The sequence below is a fragment of the Triturus cristatus genome, chromosome 6, assembly GCF_964204655.1.
Source record: "Triturus cristatus chromosome 6, aTriCri1.1, whole genome shotgun sequence".
NCBI lineage: Eukaryota > Metazoa > Chordata > Amphibia > Caudata > Salamandridae > Triturus > Triturus cristatus.
Window position 1 is genome coordinate 562,766,890 of NC_140589.1, and position 17,573 is coordinate 562,784,462.

Genomic DNA, 17,573 nt, shown 5'->3' on the forward strand with positions numbered 1-17,573 from the left:
CAATGGGAGCGTCTCGGCATAAGTTGTCAGTTGTCCTTGACAGTAGATTAAATTGCTCAGCCACTCCTTGAATTTGGGGGCTCTTCCCCGACCCTACCTACAAGCCACTCTTTGTTTAACTAATAGTAGTGATGTGGTAATAAATTTACGATGTGTCTTAGGGAGCTGCTCAGCGTTGCCCAGGAGCACAAGTAAGGGATCCCCCGCTACGGGATACCCATCATCTGCCCAAGTGCCTCAAAGACCAATGCCCAATATTCCTGTATTTTAGGGCATTCCTAAGCTAAGTGAAGGAACCCTGCTCCCAGTTGTTTACATCTCTCACAGCGGTCATTGTCTGCCAGTTTAAATCTGAACTTTTTGGCGGGTGTATAATAGAGGCGGTGTAGGAATTTGTAGTGTATATAACGCGTAATCTACAGCTGGCAGATATTTGCGCGGTCTGTAGGCAGCAATATTGCCATTTATCGTCCGTTATCTTCCTGCCCAGTTCCGTGTTTCAGTGTGTACGAGCTGTGTTGGGTGGCCCAAGAGGTTGCGCGCGTATGCTATGGTAGAGCCGAGACACGAGATGTTTACTGTCACTGGACCTTAACATCTGATGTAGAGGGGGAAGGCTTGTGTGCTCCTATGGGCAGTCTGGATTAATAGAGCGGATTCCTTTCCTCAGCCGAATGTACAGGAAGGTGTCCAGTGGCGAAGGTGGGGTTGCATGGAATGTTTAGTCTAACGTGCGGAATAGGCCATTTTGAAAGAGATCTCCCCATGTAGTAATCTTGGCTCGTGCGCAAGAGTGTGGCTTTGTCTTTCCTTTGCATAGTTACAGACAAAGGAGGTGATCATATTCTGTGCAGAAGTGATTCTACGTAGTCTAATTTTGAGTACTGTCGTCCTTCCTCATTTGGTGAGCAAAGGTTGTTTGCAAATCTCTCCACAACTTCCAAATTTTAAAAAAAAATGCCAAACTCGTCACACACCTCTGTCTGTGATATGGAACTGATGCAGTTGCACACAGATTTGAACCTTTCCTCAGTGCCTCCTTCTGTTTATGCCTTGTGACATCATTAAAGTTCAAATGAGGAAACACAAGGATGTTTTGTTTATGGTATAGCTCCCTGGTGTACCATCCCCTTCCTGTACTGCTAAAACTGTTATCCTGGGTGATCTGTAAGAGGGGAAGAAGGCATAGAATTGTCCCTTCAAGCATGATTTAACTTATTGGGGCTAACCCAAAATTCATAGGATCTTTGAACGGCATAAGTAATGTCCTGGTCCTTCAGTCAAACAATAGCTGCTGGTGCAAAGGACAGAAATTGCAAGGTACTTGTAGAACTATTATTGAGTTATTGAATTGCAAGTTCCAGATTGCAGTGCTCCTTCCCAGGCAGTTATTCTCTTTTTAACCTCTGATAGTCCAAAATCCGTCTACCTTAGCCTGACCTGCTAACTTTTGTTCCATTACATCCTGCTTGTCATGGATCATGCTCACAAATGCCAGCAGTATCTCCTTGTGCTTAATCATGCTGAATAAGTCCCCTTGCTCTGTCTTTATACCATCATTGGCAGAGGTGGAACGTTTTAGAAAAAAGCACTCAGCTGACTATATTTTGTCTGTGTAGAAATAACCTCATGCCTTATAGTTCACTTGGTTGTGCTTCATTATTGTATAAATAGATCATAGCTCTCGCCTTGTGGCTGGGCCCCATTGACTCCCTGAAAGAGTCTCTGGGTGACCTCTGTCCAGATATCCACAGAACAGTTTTTATGGTCTCGGAAGTGCAACACTGGCACTGCAATTTAATTGAGTCCCCAGTGTATTTGGCTGTCTCTATTGCGGGCCTTGCTTGTGCTGTTCCTATGGTGCTTTTAGGTTGCAGAGAGGACGATACAAAAGAGGGCAAGGAAGGTTCTGAGGATGAGGAGTTTGCAAGTTTGTGCTTAGGCCACTCTGCCTGCTCATTCACTAAGCAGTATCCCCATTGTTGTTCACCAGACAGTAGGTGTCTCATTTCTGTTGCGATCCTCTCTACATCATATTTGTATCCAAAACTTTGCTCTCGCCACCTCTGGCCCTGGACTGCTTCTCATGAAAGGATGGCCACTATCCTCTTAATTCCAACAATTATTTTGAAGGGAGTGGGGAATTTAGCTTCACTGTTTCCTCTGGTCCTGGTGCATGAAATAAGGGTACAATGTGACTGCTGTAGCATGCCTTTTCTCCATTGTTGGTGATGATGCCTGTACTTGTGGCTAACAGGGCAAAATGGCAACAATCGCTAGTGGAGCTTGAGAGCACTGCCACTTCATGCAGCTTTGTTTTCTTCAATGATAACTCTAGGTGGTAGGAACATTTACAAAAAGCAGAGCTACCTGTTGCTATGGAGTTTATCATCATATCGTATGCCTTGCCTCAAGCTTGCTCTCGGTACCTCCAAATCTGTATTTTAAATCCCAAAGTTTATCACTCCATGCCCAGATGTCTCACGAAGGTGTCCTCTCCGTATGTTCAGCATATTAGTATTGCCTTAGAGCAAGCAATGCTTATAGTTCTTCTCTAACTATAAGCTCTGGATTTTGGAATGGTGGCCCTCAAGTGAAGTGGCTACTTTTACTTGTAACTTGGGAGAACAGGAGTGTGCTTTTAGTGACCAATTAAATTTAGCTATCGTCCATACTCTGTCTGAAGGTTCAAGAACTTCAAGCCACATAGGATATGCTGAGACTTCCAGTACATCTTAGCAGACTTTAAAGAGTGATGGTTCGAACTTGTTTTCTTCTCAAACTTTTTGTCACTGTCTTATCTGCTTGCCTGCTTGAAGGGGGGAATGTAACCAAATGACAGCAAGGTTTATGAAATTCTTCTAGTGTACAGTTATAGAATTGAGCAAGGACAAGACTCTTGCACCAGCTGAGGTGAGACAAGAATGTCTGATTTTATTATTTTTTTAAACAAATTTTGAGTTTTACATAACTTTCCAGATACATTAGATGACACAGAAGTGCCATAGAGCATATAGTTCAATTGACGAATTCGCTTCTACATTAAATACAAATAAAATGGCTTTGCTGAAGATAGAATCTCCCCCCCCCCCACCCACAATCTAAAAGCCATGTTTAAAGCAATAAACATTTGATGCGCATCTTATTAGAACCTTTTCTCTTGAGTCAAGTCTACTCTCCCAGAACTACCACCCACCCATCCCTCCCACCAGGCATGTCACTTCTAATCAGCATGTTGATCTGCGGACTTCTGTTGCTCCAGTCTATTTGTGCAGGGGCAACCAAGGTAGAACTTTGGGATCTACCCCTCAATGAGGACGGGGGCGCATTATGCCCAGTGCCTAGTTTCGCCATTTCGGTTGGTGCAAACGGGTATTTAACCTAGCCTACTTCTTCAGGGACTGCAGCCAAGGGATCCTCTTTGCTATTATCGTCTGGGACCTTTAGTAGCACCACTAGTGTTTCCCATGCTCTCACTCTTTTTGCTAGTTGCAGTCTAATTATTCCTTCACACTCTGCCCATTTGATTAATTCCTTCTTCCATCTTTTTACATTTGGCCCCCTCTTTGCTTTCCAATGCATAGTGATGTCTTGTTTAGCTAATAATGGCCAAATATCTAAGAATTTGCTTGTAATTTTATTTCTGGCCGTGTGGGGGAACTAGTGCCATAGGCAGGGTCACATAGCTGGCTCCAACTCCATATCAGTGATGGTGGTCAGTAATATGGTCACTTCCTCCCAGAAGCTTCCCAGTTGCGGGCAATCCCAGAACATACGTTGAAAATCTGCTCCCTCCTTATTACAATGAGACCAGAATGTCTCATGCAATGCAAAGCTGCCATAGAAGCTTAGGATGAGCATGAAATCTTTTATGCAATAAATAACGTGTTGCTAATTTGACAAAAGCATTATCTTTTGCTACCCTTGTCTCCGCAGCTTAAAAATATGGAAGTCCTAGAGAAAGTTAAAATGGAAGAGGCGGTCAGAAAATTACAATACTTAAAACGTCATAAGAGTGCAAGTAAGCTTGCTTCTGTTATGAAGTGTGAAAAAGTAGCATATGTGTAACTATGGTAAGCGGCAAAGAAATATAATATAAAAAGGTCCTTCCGTTCAGGAAGGGTGGACAGAGCTGTGTGATCGGTAGGAAGAGCTGCGACTGGGTAAGGATTAGCAACAGGCATTGAATTAGACAGACTGCAAGTTTCCATCTGTGGTTGTTAAACCAAAATAAGGAGCAAAACTTTGGAAATCGTTCTCCATGATATCCCACAGTGCAGAGTGATTTTCTGTCTGTTTCATGGTGCTCTATAAAATGAGTTGTTGCAGTGGGGATTATGCTGTGTGGTGTGACTGGCAGCTTTGCAAGAGGAATTTAGCATTCATATAGAATAGAACATTTTACTCTGACCTATTTTTCCGATAGCTTGGTACATTTTCCCCCAGTTGTGTAGACCTATTTGTATATTGGAACGTCCCAGCAGAGTTGATTCCTTCCAGGATGATAAAATCCTCACTTTTGATTTTGAACCTTCGCGTTACGCTAACTGAAGTGTGTTCGCAGAGTCCTAGACCTGCACCGACTATGAGAGACCCTGGACCTTTCCTGTGATCTCAAAGGGCGAGGGGGGACACGTAATTGAGGGGAGTGGAGACATAACTACCGCCTTAAATTCTGAGACCTTGGTTAGATTGCAGCTTCTAATTAGTCTTCCTAAGCGCTGCCATTTGGTGGTTGGTACGGGTGAGGGGTGGTACTGCAGACTTTGTGAAGCTTTCCTTTGCGTCTTTCCCAAATTGCTCTTTCAGTCGTGCTAATGACAGGGAGCAGCAATAAGGTCACACCTCTTTGTTACTCTTTTGTGGTTACCCAGGATGGAGACAGCCCAGTTGTACCTGCTTTGAAAGCATCACTCTACGCAAAGTCTGTGTCTGGAGAGCAACCTGAAGAGGACTCTTGAAAGTGGAACCACCCCAAACTGCTTCTTAAGTTTGAGGCAGTAGATCCACATCCCCTGTCTTGAAATTGTGCATAAAGTAGGACATACAGTTTTCCACTTAATTCTATTTCCAAGTCCTTTATGACCAATGGAGGGAGTGCTTCTCATAGTACTGCAATGACAGATGTGCGTCCAGGGTTGGTGTCTGCCTGACAGTCTCCCAGTTATGAAGGGACACCACGTGAAGTCTGGATTTTCTACTGGAGCTGTGTGCATCTCCTGAAGCACCTACAAGCATGCTTGCGTGATGACTGAGGGAAGGAGCTTGCCTGGCTGTACAAGAGGAGAGACTGTCCAGGAAGAGTTGAGTGCCGCACGTACCTTGTGGCTGTGAGGTGCCCAGGAGGAAACAGACTGCTCAAAAGTAATCTAGGGAGCACTCAGATGCTAGTCCGTCCCCAAGTCTCTAATTTTGGTTCCTGGTGGGAAACATGGCACTGCCACTGCAGAACGGTTGAAGGCTTGATTGGGCCACAGTTGTGTGATTGGAGAAGGCTCAGTGAGGGCTACATATGTCTGATTGCCGAAGGCTTGGATCTGTGCGTTTGCAGTTGGCCCACATAGGCATTTACCTACCTTTGGTCCTTTTGTAACTGCAACCTTTCAAGACGGCTGTCTTCCTGACTGGTGACCTGTACACACTCCTATGCAGCTGTATCACTTCATCTGAGACTTCATCTTGTCATACGGTTCATAGTTTCTCAGTAAAACTGCATTTGTTGAACAACATAAACGTCAAAACTGCACATGACTGAGCTCATGCACACCATCAGGATATATTGGCCTTAGTCCTGCTAGCTCACAGAGCATCATCTGTGCCCCTCACCGAGGAAGTTAACACGTGAAATATACAACCTCAGACCATGACAAACCTGACTCCCCAAGGAAATCATGGGAACATATCTAGAACCCCCCGCCTTTTGTTTTCTTTTTCTAGAGTTCTTTTATATAGTCCGAACTAGACCTGAACATATAGGGTATCCGAGCGCTTTACATGAGCACCAGTTTTGTTACAGATTAACACATTCATTTTTGTTAGGCACGGGGAGATTAAGTGATTTGCCCAGAATACAAGGATGCGGAGCGTTGTTGCCGAGACTTGAACCCGGTTCCCCAGCTTCGAGGTAGACGGCTCTAGCTGTAAGGCTGCACCTTGTCTCCTCTGCTTTTGTTTTGTAACTCACGCATACTCAAAGAAATATACAAGACATGCACAACATAGCATTTCAATATTTATTGAAGCACTATGATTCTTGTGTAAAATTCGTGCACTGCAATTATTAATGGAAGGAAACACAACAGTGTAATCAGCGTTACGAGAATGGTATAGAAAATAAACAATTTAACCATTGTGCTGTTACATAGGATATATGCTTCCATATGAGCAGTGTTCTATTTTGTGCTCCTACCTAGTGCTACCTATCCTAGTTTGTCTTGGGTGTGTGAATCTGCCAGGATCCCTGTAGGGTAATCTGTACTCCCCTGTTACATGTAAGTGAAATCAGGAAGCCTGTCTTGGAGAACAGGGCATCACCCACACAGAATGTAAACAGAAATCAGCTGGGCTTGAATTCTGTCATGGTGTACCCTCAATAGTGTCAGCGAAATGCTCCTCTGCCATGTAATCATGTGGAAGCCCCAGTAAGGCCGCTATTGTTGATTCTTTCGTGCTAGCTCAGTTGCTGAGTGGACATTAATAAACCGCATTATAGCCTTATAGCCCGCCGTAGCGGGCTATACCGGCTATTAAAGGCCCGCTGCAGCGTTAAAGGCCCGAGCCGAAGGCGAGGGACTTTAACAAAAGCAGCGGGACTTTAATAGCGGTATAGCCCTGCTACGAAGGGCTATAAGGCTATTAGAACATTCTGCCACTAGAGGGCAGCATGTTCTAACAAATTAAACCAAGGCTTCTCGAAGCTCGAGGGGATTTAAATCCCCTCGAGCTCCGAGAGGCCTATGTAAGACATTGGAATGTTGCTCTGCGGGCCTTTACCGGCCCGTAGAAGCATGGAGCACTCCATTGTCTACAATGGAGTGCTCCACATTCCAATGTTCTAATTTGCATTATAAACTTAGCTCTTGTGCAGAATGTTCAAAGCACTCTAATATGCCATACGAAGAAGTATAAATGTAAGCAAAGCCATTTCAGAGAACCTTATCCTGCACAAGCACGCAAGCAAATATATGTCAAATGTCAGTGTTTAAGAAAAGATGGCAACTTTAAAACGTGAACATGAAAAATGGTGGTATACCTACTTTGGCCTACACGTGACCACATGACAATCTGCACAGACCTGGCCCTGTGGCTTTTTCTGCGAAGGGTGGGCAGGCACACTGCCTAACAAAGCTCATGTCCAGTTCCATCGAACTCTAAATGAATTGCTGATTTTCTGCGGCTCCCATTTGGTGTGCAGGAGGACAGCTCTGGGACATGTGAGCATTGAAATAGACTTGAGAGAGATTGTCTATCCAACAAAGGGTAAGGTAACTCCAAGACTGGGTGCATTTAATTTGTAATTACTGTTCCTGAGCCTGGTTCATGCCGCTCCTGATTTAGTCCGCATGGTGAACCCCAAACCAGGAAGAAAATCTGAGGGAGGACACAGTATGCGCAGGGCAAGTGTAATGCCTACACGAACTAGCACCCACGATAACTGACTTGTGTGTAGATGAAGTACGTCTGTGTGATTAAAGTACGTTCATTCTTGTAAAGACGAGCAGTTGGCTGAACATCAACTTTGAGTTTGTTGACGGTTTATTGTTGAGTGGTAGCTTGAGCCTCCCCACACTACCTCCCTGAGAAATCTGTAACTGCTCGACCTCTCAACCCTGAGAATCAAGTGCAAAAGTGGTTTTATTTGGTCCAATTTGTAGTGCCATGGGACATCAGTGGCAAACATCCTCAATGCCCATGACTGAGGACCAGTATCCCCTGCTTGGACTGTGGCCCTGCAAACGGCGTCTGAAGCTAGTCTTTGCGAATTACAGGAGTGGAACCATCTGAAGGATCCAGACCCAGATAAGAATGTGCCTTAAGAGATGTTTATGGGGTGTTAGGTTTGTGGTGTGGCAGGTAATCCTGTGGCAAGCTACACTCCCTTAGAATATGCAGGTGTAGATGGGCTTGCTTCTGTGTACCCGATTTGCAGCTTCCTAAAAGTATTTGATAGCCGGTTCATGATCAGTATACTATTGGACCTTGTGATTAATTAGTGATCCTTTGCGATGATCACAGATTCCTGATTGCTGTGGCAAAAGGGCAGAGTGCAAAATGAGAAATATAATGCCTTCTGTCTCTGTCTATATGTATTAACTGCGTGGTAGAATGGGGCAATCTAGCTTCTTCTCACCCTTTTTATACTTGCTCTTGTTCTTATTCATATTAGTCATCAAAACTACACGTTCTCCAATTAATACTGTGTATGCTAGTCACAAAACAATCTACACAGGTTTAAATTGTATGGATTAATAAAGCCCATTTCAGAATTTGTGTGCCAGGTCGAAGAAAAAGATTTGCAAGGTCGCATATTTTCTGTGACATAGTAAGATGACCTAAAAATGGATAATGCAGAATATGTTGGAGTTTGCATGATGTAATTTGAGATGAATGCACTGTAAGTGGCAGCAAATGAACTGACATTCAACTAATAATTGCTCAGTATTGTTCAGACCGAAGGACAGCTGGGACCCATATGGCAATTTCATGGAAGAAAGGTTTGAGAAGAGTGGGGTACCATACAGTGCGCAAACAGCTGCATGATCATACGCTGCAAGCTTAAAATAGAGAACAGTGATTATGTATAGAAAAACTCTTGAGCTTCAGTAAATGTTATGATTGGCACTGCATGAAGTTAAAAAAATGTATGTTGTATAATTAAAATTTACAATATTTTGAGGTGATTTGATTTGAAAATATTGCAGGTGATTTCATTGAAAGACCCAAAATAATATGCAAATAGAATAGTAAAGATGGTAGTGAGTGTGAGCAGGAGGTAGCAAACATCCAATTTATGTGTAACTGCAGAAAACTGAGAATATATATTCTGTTCTAGAGGGCTCATCTAAAAATGATGTAACCTCCATTTGACTGTAGGGCTGAAAGATGACTGACCAAAAATCCTTTATGTGGGTTACATTTGGTACTTAATCATCAGAAAATGCATCGAAATTAATTGGCCCATGTTAAACACTGCTGCAAATCATGATAAAAGTATTTTTTCCCTTTAAGTAAAACCGTGCATCTGGTCTTCAATTTGGAAGAGGAAAATAATTAGTTTTAGCTAAGACTCTAAAGATTGTGTGGATGCGTTTAGCCCCTGGAATTCAGGTAGCTGTAATGATGAGCTCTGAGCGTGTTACTTTAAGCTTGCCAGTTAGTGGAGTTGATTGTTTGGAGAGGCCCTGCTTATATATCCGGGTGTGGGATGAATGCGGCGTCAACGGAGTTCGTTGTTGAGGCTCCAATTTGACTTTATATTCGTAGGTTTGACAACAGATGTTTGCTAATCTATACAATATTATTATTATTAGAAACTTGATTCGGCTGTATCTCTGCCACAAAAGCAATGGTACATTAAGAACAGCATCAAATTCATTAAAAAAACGTTACTTCATCGTGCAATAATCATACTAAAGTCACCATTATTCTCCTGGTCCTCGAAAAAGTCTCATCTTAAAATACACTTAATAGTACATTAAAACAACATTAAATAATTACATGGGTTCCTACAGCATAAATAGTCATAAAATCTTTAAAATGTTCCTGTGCGTTTACTTCAACTATCGCTCTATCATGAATCCATGGTAGCCCTCTCCTCCTTAGTCAAATCTGGATCTCCTAGATCCTAACATCGCACTTAAGAAATACGTAGCAACATACTGTACGATTAGTTTGCAATAGTTGCAAGTGCAAAAGGGCAACACGTGCTTGTCTGAGGCCCATTTCTTTCAAATAGGGTTTAGGAAGTTGTGGACTAGGATGCGAAATTTGTTTACATAAAAAGACAAAATTTAAAATATCCTGTGGAGACCTATTGTTGCAGCCACAGGGCCCCCTGTCCTCCGTGCGTGCTACATAACCAGGAGGAGAGGCAACTAAGTGGTGGAGCATATTAAATCTAAAACGGGTAATTAAAAAAAAAACGCTCATGAGGGTTAGTTAAAATTGAGGTAAGGCTCCATACCTGGCGTTGATTTGAGTAGTGCATACTCTTACCGTAAGCTTATTAAGTTTATTACCTTCACGCTCAGTGCTGTTTGTTCTAAAGAATCGATCTTTAACTTTTTATCCACCCTCTTCACTTTTTAATAATTCGTGAAAATATCTGGTCTTCTAAGTGCACTAAATGAATCTTTAATATATCTTAGCCAATGGATTTTCAATGCATTATCCATGGCAAGGCAATCCACGATTACTGCTTGATTACAAGAAGCCTCTTCATTGGACCATATATTTACCCAGCAGAGCAGAAGCTTAACTTCAATGAAGTCTGTGATATATTTGACCCCCAGTTCCTCGTGTACAGCGTATGTGGGTGTTTCCTGTGGCACTTTCAGAATTTGTCTTAAAAATGTATTTTGGGTGGTTTTAAATTTTTCAACTGCAATCTATGCAATAACTGTTTTAACTTATTTTCAGACCATTCAGCTTCAATTGGTTTGCTGATGACGATGGGAAATAAACCAGAAGAATGGAGGAGTTTTTTACTTAAAGCAGAAAGTAAAGGCGACCCTCGAGTAGACGAGGAGTTGCTGAACAAACTGGTAGACTTGTATAGCAGAGCAATCACGGTTCTCCCTGCAGAGGAACACAGTACAAATGAAAGCTATGCCAGAATTCTTGTCAGGTTTTCTGAACTTAAAGCGTGAGTATTGGAGATCATTTAACATTATAAATGGCTGATTTCTTGTTGCTGTCAAGCTAAAGGATAGCGTAGAAACGGTTGATTTGCTTAATGCTGTTTTTCTATGAATGTTGTGCATTTCTGAAAGGAGAGTCGTTTCAAATGCAAGATTAAAAATTTGGAACAAGCCATGAAAATCATCAGTATTTTTTAAGTTTATTAAGTTTCATGTTGTAAACCTTAAATATTGAAGTTGATAGCTTGACATGAGTGATGCCAATTGAGGTGTCATTAGTGATGTCATCAGTGATGCCACTGACCATGTCATGACTGATGTAATATGAGAGGTCATAAGCAGTGCATTGCGGGGTGTAAGTTCTAGTTACCTCAGGTAACTATAGCTGCTAAATTTCAATGATTTTGTACGAGTGGAATCTGAGCCTAGCTATAACGTCCCTGTAACCTTTGGGTTTTTCCAGTGAATTTCTAAGGTTTTTAAAATGTTATTTCCTAACTATAACATCCCTGTAACTTTTGTTTTATTTCAGTGAATTTCTAAGGTTTTTAAAATTTTACTTCCTAACTGTAACCTTTGAGAGTGTGTGTGAGTAAGTACAAAAATGTCTCCGTGGGTGTGTGAGTGAGTGTGCGAGTCTCTCAATGGGTCTGTGAGTGGGTGTATGAGTGTCTCAGTGGGGGTGTGAGAGTCTGAGTCGGTCTGTGAGTGTCTGAGTGGATCTGTCAGTGCATATGTAAGTGTCTCAGTGGGTATTTGAGTGAGTGCGAGTAGGTCTGTGAGTAGGTAGGTGCATGAGTTCTTTTTGTGGGCCTGTTAGTGGGTGTATGACTGACTCAGTGGGCCGGGAGTGTGTGCGTGAGTCTGAACAGGTCTGTAAGTGGGTCTGTATGTCTGAGTGCCCTCTGTTTTTCCCTGTTTTGCATTTTCTGCTCATTTTTCTGCTCTGTTTTGCTTTATCTGCTAGTTTTTCTGCCCTCTGCTTTGCCCTATTTAGGGAGGGTATTGAGTTTTGGATGGCAATGATAATTTTAGGGTTTAGGGTGGGCATGGGTTTTGGGGTGAAAAGGGTAATTTTAGGGTATGTATGGTAAGAAGCCCATTACAATGGGTAGTTGGTGGCGGGGTTTAAAACACAAGGCATGTCGTAGCATTGTGCTGCCTCCACCCAAACTTGCTATTGCTCCTATCCATCCACCCAACCCGCCATCCATTGTCCAACTCCATGCCCCTGCTCTCTCATTACAACCCTTTATGACATTGATCTACCACTGCCCTTCCCACCTGCCCTGAACAGTTAGCTTGCTGCCCCATCCACCTCCTCCCTCCCCTCTGTTGTTCGAGTCCATACACCAGCAAGCTTGGTCCAATGTGCTGACCCTGCCCTTCATTTAGCTTGATATTTCTGTCCACTCTTCATGTCCTCCATTGACCAAATATATGCCCAATCATTGCCCTCCTGCTTAGCCTCTGTGCTTAGCTTGCTGCCCCTACCCTCCTTGCCCCTGCTCTCCGATGTCTCTGTGCATGCCCCTGCTCTCTTCTTTTTGCCCACCATGTTACAGGGACCTGCCACTGCTCCTCCTCTCTACTTGGAGTGTTCTGTTGCGCTGCCACTGCCCCTCCCACCCGCCTAGCAAGGTCAGATGGATTCCACCTGTCCCTTTCACCTCCACCCTGCCAGTCAGAGTTCATGCCCCTATCCCCTTCCTCCTCTTCTCAATGGTGCATTTTGCTGCCACTCCCTTCTGCCCTTCATGCTCTGTGGTGCTGCAACTGCTTCTCTTGCCCGCCCTGCATGGTCTATTTCCCCTTACTTTGCCCGTGCATGCTGCTGCCCCCTCCCTCTTGCCTACCATGGCTGTTGTGCAGCCAATAACCCTCCTGCTTGCCATGCATGGTCTTCTGTGCTGCCACTGCCCCTCCCACCTGCCCTCTGTGGTCAACTTGCCGCCCCTGACCCCGTCCACCTTCCCTTCTTTGTCTGTGTGAATGCCATTATAATCTCACTGTTGCCCTCCATGGTGTACTGTGCTTTCAGTGCCCATCCTGCCTGCTCTCTATGGTCAACTTGCTGCTCCTGCCCTACCCCTGTGCCTTCTGTTTTTCATGTGTACGCCCCTACCCACTCCCTCTTGCCTTGTCTGGTCCGTTGTCGTGCGCCTGCCCTGTCCCTCCTGACCTTCATGGTCCATTATGGTGAAACTGTCCCCCTGTCTGTCCAGCTTGCTGCACGTGCCTCTTTCCCCGGTGCTCTCGGTCCATGTGTATGGCCCTGTCCCTTCCCTATTGTTGTGTGTAGATTTAGATTCCGTAATCATTCTAAAACTTATAAAACATGGCCTAACACCAAGAGGTGGTAGAGCAGTTTGTGTGATAGAGGCACATGAATCTCACCAGACAGGTATTCTATTCATGGATAGTATTCCCAGAATCAAATCCAGTAACACATGTTTCACTTCTGCAAAGATGATGAACCACCTGAGGAATATATTCCTTTCGCGGATATTGAAATTCCACTCACATACCAGGAGCATGAGCTCTGGTTTAAAGGCGCCCTAAAACATTACAATCACATTACCAGGCTCGGTCCACTAGGTAGACCAGGAGTAAGATGGCCGATTTTAGCCGGCTACACACCTCATCCTGACATTGAAGAAATGACAGATGTAGAATTACTTGCTCAACTCCAAGAGTTGATCAAAATGTATAGACAATTGGTTCAATGTCATGTGGACTTTCACAGTCCAGCCACCATTAACCATTCAAAATCCACCCCCTCATCAGGAGAAAATATATAAATCACTCCACATACTTTACACTCGTTCATGGGTAAAATGCCCACAAAACGTGAACAAATTCCATCCTAGATAGCTTAAAAAATTACTCCAATCGAAGCAGTATTTCCTAATACTAGCCCTTATGAGAAATACAGAATTCTAACAATCTGTTTACCGATGGGGATCACACCACATGGGGAAGACTGCACTACTTGGGGCACAGTCTTTGCTGCAATCTACACAAAAACACATGGTGTTCCGTCCATGGCGGTAATACCTGATGTCCTGAAACAAGTTCAAAATTAATATGGGCCAGAGTCTGCTCTGAATTTAGGTATGAAGTTACTGAAACATTTCGACCAAGTCTCAACAATAATATTATCTAACATTAAAGGAGAAGCAGCTTCAGGGGCAATCCGCCCGAAATTAAGGTAATTTGATGTAACAACAACAAGAACTAGCCAGAATAATTGAAAAATCCTATGAGGAATTAGGCTGACACAGTTTGGGGGGGCGGGGGTTAATCAGTTAAACCACAACTGTCTGAAAGTCCTGATAGGGTCTTTCTCAAAAATACTCCTACCTCTTCTAAAAAGAAGTGGGAAAATAGCAAACAGCATTCCAAAGAGAAGCGTTCTCAATCCTGAGATAGGTCTCCTCAAAAGGAGCCCTCTGAAAGGAGGTACAACATCAGGAATAGGAATAATTTGAGAACCTGACAGATATCAAGATACTGATACACGTTCCTCTCGTACCTTTCAGATATCATCACAGACATTCGAAAGAAGAGGACGGTCCGAGAACAAAGAAGAACGCGTGAAGTCCAAAGACGATCAACCTGTTCAGAAAAAGAAACAAAAACCTCAATTCTCCAAGAAGAAAGTAGCAGGTCTTAAGATCTGACATGCCGAGGATTCTGAGAACGCAACTAAAGAACCGAGAATGGGCTTAGACAATGTTGGACAGTGCAGCAGAAGTTACAGTAGGTCTCCAGAACCTGAAGGGGCTTCTTGAGACAGTGGACATGAATGAGGACATTGAAGTTGAAACTGCAGACACCTGGGTTAGTTCTCCGCATAGGTTATATGAAATAACACTCCGGATGGAGGGAGACATACCAAGAAAAGTGAAAGCACTCTTTTGGGAGCATCTTTCAAGGAGTTATGATATACTTTTAGCAGAACGAGACTGGGCACCAGAATTTGTCAGGGAGTGCCCACATGGCGAAGACATCATTATGCCAGCCTTCTCTAACCATGTTCCAATACATTTAAAATATACTTATGCAAGGAAATGGGCAGTGGCCCAGGACCCAGCATTATACAAATGTCATATAGGATGAGATGAGGACTCACCTCACCACAAAATCCAGTTAAAAAATCAACCAGCTGCACAAAGGCAGTGCCCAGTTAAGCAAGAAGCTAAAAACTAGTCAGGGAGATCTTAGATCATCTTGAATACCAGGGGGTGATTGAAACATGCACCTCATCAATGAACAATCCTTTGTTTCCTGTCTCCAAACCAGACAATACATATCGTCTAGTTTTGGATTACAGACACCTAAACTCATGTTGCAGTGCAAAATGCACACAGTGCAGCATTAATGAATAAAATTGGACAGACACTTGAACAGGGTGAACACCATTATATTGGGCTTCGCCTCTGGGGGTTACAAATTCAACTTTAAAAAGCCCAAAATTGCCCATCTCAACGTCCTTTTCCTAGGATATGAACTTTAAAGTGAAGGCAAAATCCTGGCAGCCAACTCTTTAGAAAAGTGTGCGCTGCTCCAACCTCCAACCTCCAAAAACGCTGAAAAACTTAGTCGATTCTATGTTTCCTGAATTTTAGAAGCTTACATTCTAAACTAAGCAGAGAGGGTTAAACCTCTCTACGAATTAATCAAACCTGATTTCAAAACTACAACATGGACACAAGGACACACAGAAATTCTGCGTTCACTTCAAACAGACATGTTAGCAACAAAACACTTGCAAACACGCGTAAATGTACGCAACTTAGTGATCCGAATCATTCCAGGTCAATGCGGATTCACCTACTTAACTTTTAACGAAGGTGAAAAAGTACCCATTGCCTACAAATCACACTTGTATACACAAGCAGAAATGAAATTCACTTCTACAGTAAAGATTCTGTCAGCAGTTCAAACCGCTGTAGCAAAAGAAAGACCCCTAGCACAGGGGAAACGAATAATGGTCGTGACTCCTGTACCAGCCTTAGAGGCAGTTACTAAAGCGAGCATTCCGAATGCAAAAGCTTTTCCATCCCAGATGGATACAATGGGTTAATTCTCTTGCTGCAACTGATGTTGAATATGTTTTTGATCCTTCTTTAAAAACACAAGCATTCCTGCAATACGAAAACGAATGTCCTCTGCCTACTGAAATTCTCCCTCTTGATCAGTACGAATTCATAATTTACACTGACGGATCTGCACAACCCGCTACGGAAAGTAAACAAGCTTACAGTGCAGCATGCGATTTCGTTAAATGTCATATGCGCGATGGCAAATTCAGACCAATGGTCACAAAAACACAATCTCTAGGAGATTGTACAGCTCAGCGAGCTGAACTACAAGCATTCAAGATGGCACTTGAAAACACGGTTCGAGAATTCCCCACACTCCTAGTGTGCGATTCTTTTTACTGTGTTCAGTCTTACAATGAATATTTACAGAATTGGCTTCAAAATGGTTTCAATGATGCAAAAGGTGGCACAATCAAGCATAAGATGCTTTGGGAACAGGTAGCTCAGTTGAGAGACGGACTACAAAACACTCACATGATACACACGCTCAGTCATCAACGTGATGGCGTTCACGTTGAAGGAAATTCATTGGCTGATGAATCCACGAAAGGGGCTGTGGAAACGGCTTCCGTAGCTGCAATCACTCGTTCAAAAACGAAAATAGACAGTGAAATAATGCTTATAAAACTAGAAGAGGGGGGGACTGGGAGTGAGTTAGAAAGACTAGGTCCAGTACCAATACTCCCAAGAAATATCAATCACTATGTGGTAACTGTTCCTCAAAAAGAAGAAGAAATCAGTGGCTGATTTGGAGTCCTCCACACGGCAGGGCAGGTTTAAAGGCACTGACGAGAGGTTTCTGATTACTGATTCCCCACACCGCCGTGAGGACTGGCGAGGAGGCACTTTTCCTTCTCGTTAGGGGTACTAGGCTGGGACACGAAACTGTGTTCCCCACAGCACAAAGCGCGCACACCACCTGAATAAGAGGTACTATAGGAATAAAGAGTGTCCATTCTCTTTTCCTTTTTTCCTTTCTATTTTTTACACACATGGTCCTGACGAAGCGCGAGGGGATCCACTAGGGACCCAACCACGGCGCGAAACATGTTGACCAGCATGCACACTTACACGCATGGGCACTAGGAGCAGCGGAGTAATACCCCGTCTTCTATGCCATCCATCAATAGAGGGTTGCTCTACGCCCCTGTATAGATTTTAACCTTACCCCCGGACCTACGAATAAAATGATCCCCACGGCACTGGTGGGTAATTTTACAACACCACACTCCCTTTCTTAGGCCCACACACCCGCATGCACAACTGCGGCGTCTCCTCAAAAGATCTCTGACAAAGAGCCCTCTCGCGGGGCCCGTGGGGGACTGCAGCGCCACCCCCACAAGGATCAATGCCCGATGATGAAGCATGACACTCGCAAGGGTGTGTGAGGGCACTAAAGTCTAAAGGAGAGACTCCCCACCTAGCACTTATAAGGGACACTAACTATAGAGACTTTTCCTTCTCATCTACTCTCTGTGACCAAATCGGCCACAGATTTCTTCTTCTTTTTGAGGAACAGTTACCACATAGTGATTAAGTGAAATAATGCTGGATGTCAATGCTTCAAGCAAAGGCAGCGGTGCAGCGTTACCTAAAAAATTTCCAC

The 17,573-nt window shown here is 43.5% G+C and overlaps 1 protein-coding gene across 2 annotated transcripts in view; it reads left to right on the forward strand.

The window, feature by feature from the left end:
- TTK (TTK protein kinase) overlaps positions 1–17,573 on the forward strand; it is a 650,127-nt gene that overhangs the window by 40,101 nt on the left and 592,453 nt on the right. For both annotated transcript variants that reach the window (XM_085611007.1, XM_085611008.1), the window contains exon 3: positions 10,639–10,864. In XM_085611007.1, the coding sequence (XP_085467133.1) occupies positions 10,639–10,864 (226 nt within the window). The remainder of the gene's footprint in view (positions 1–10,638; positions 10,865–17,573) is intronic.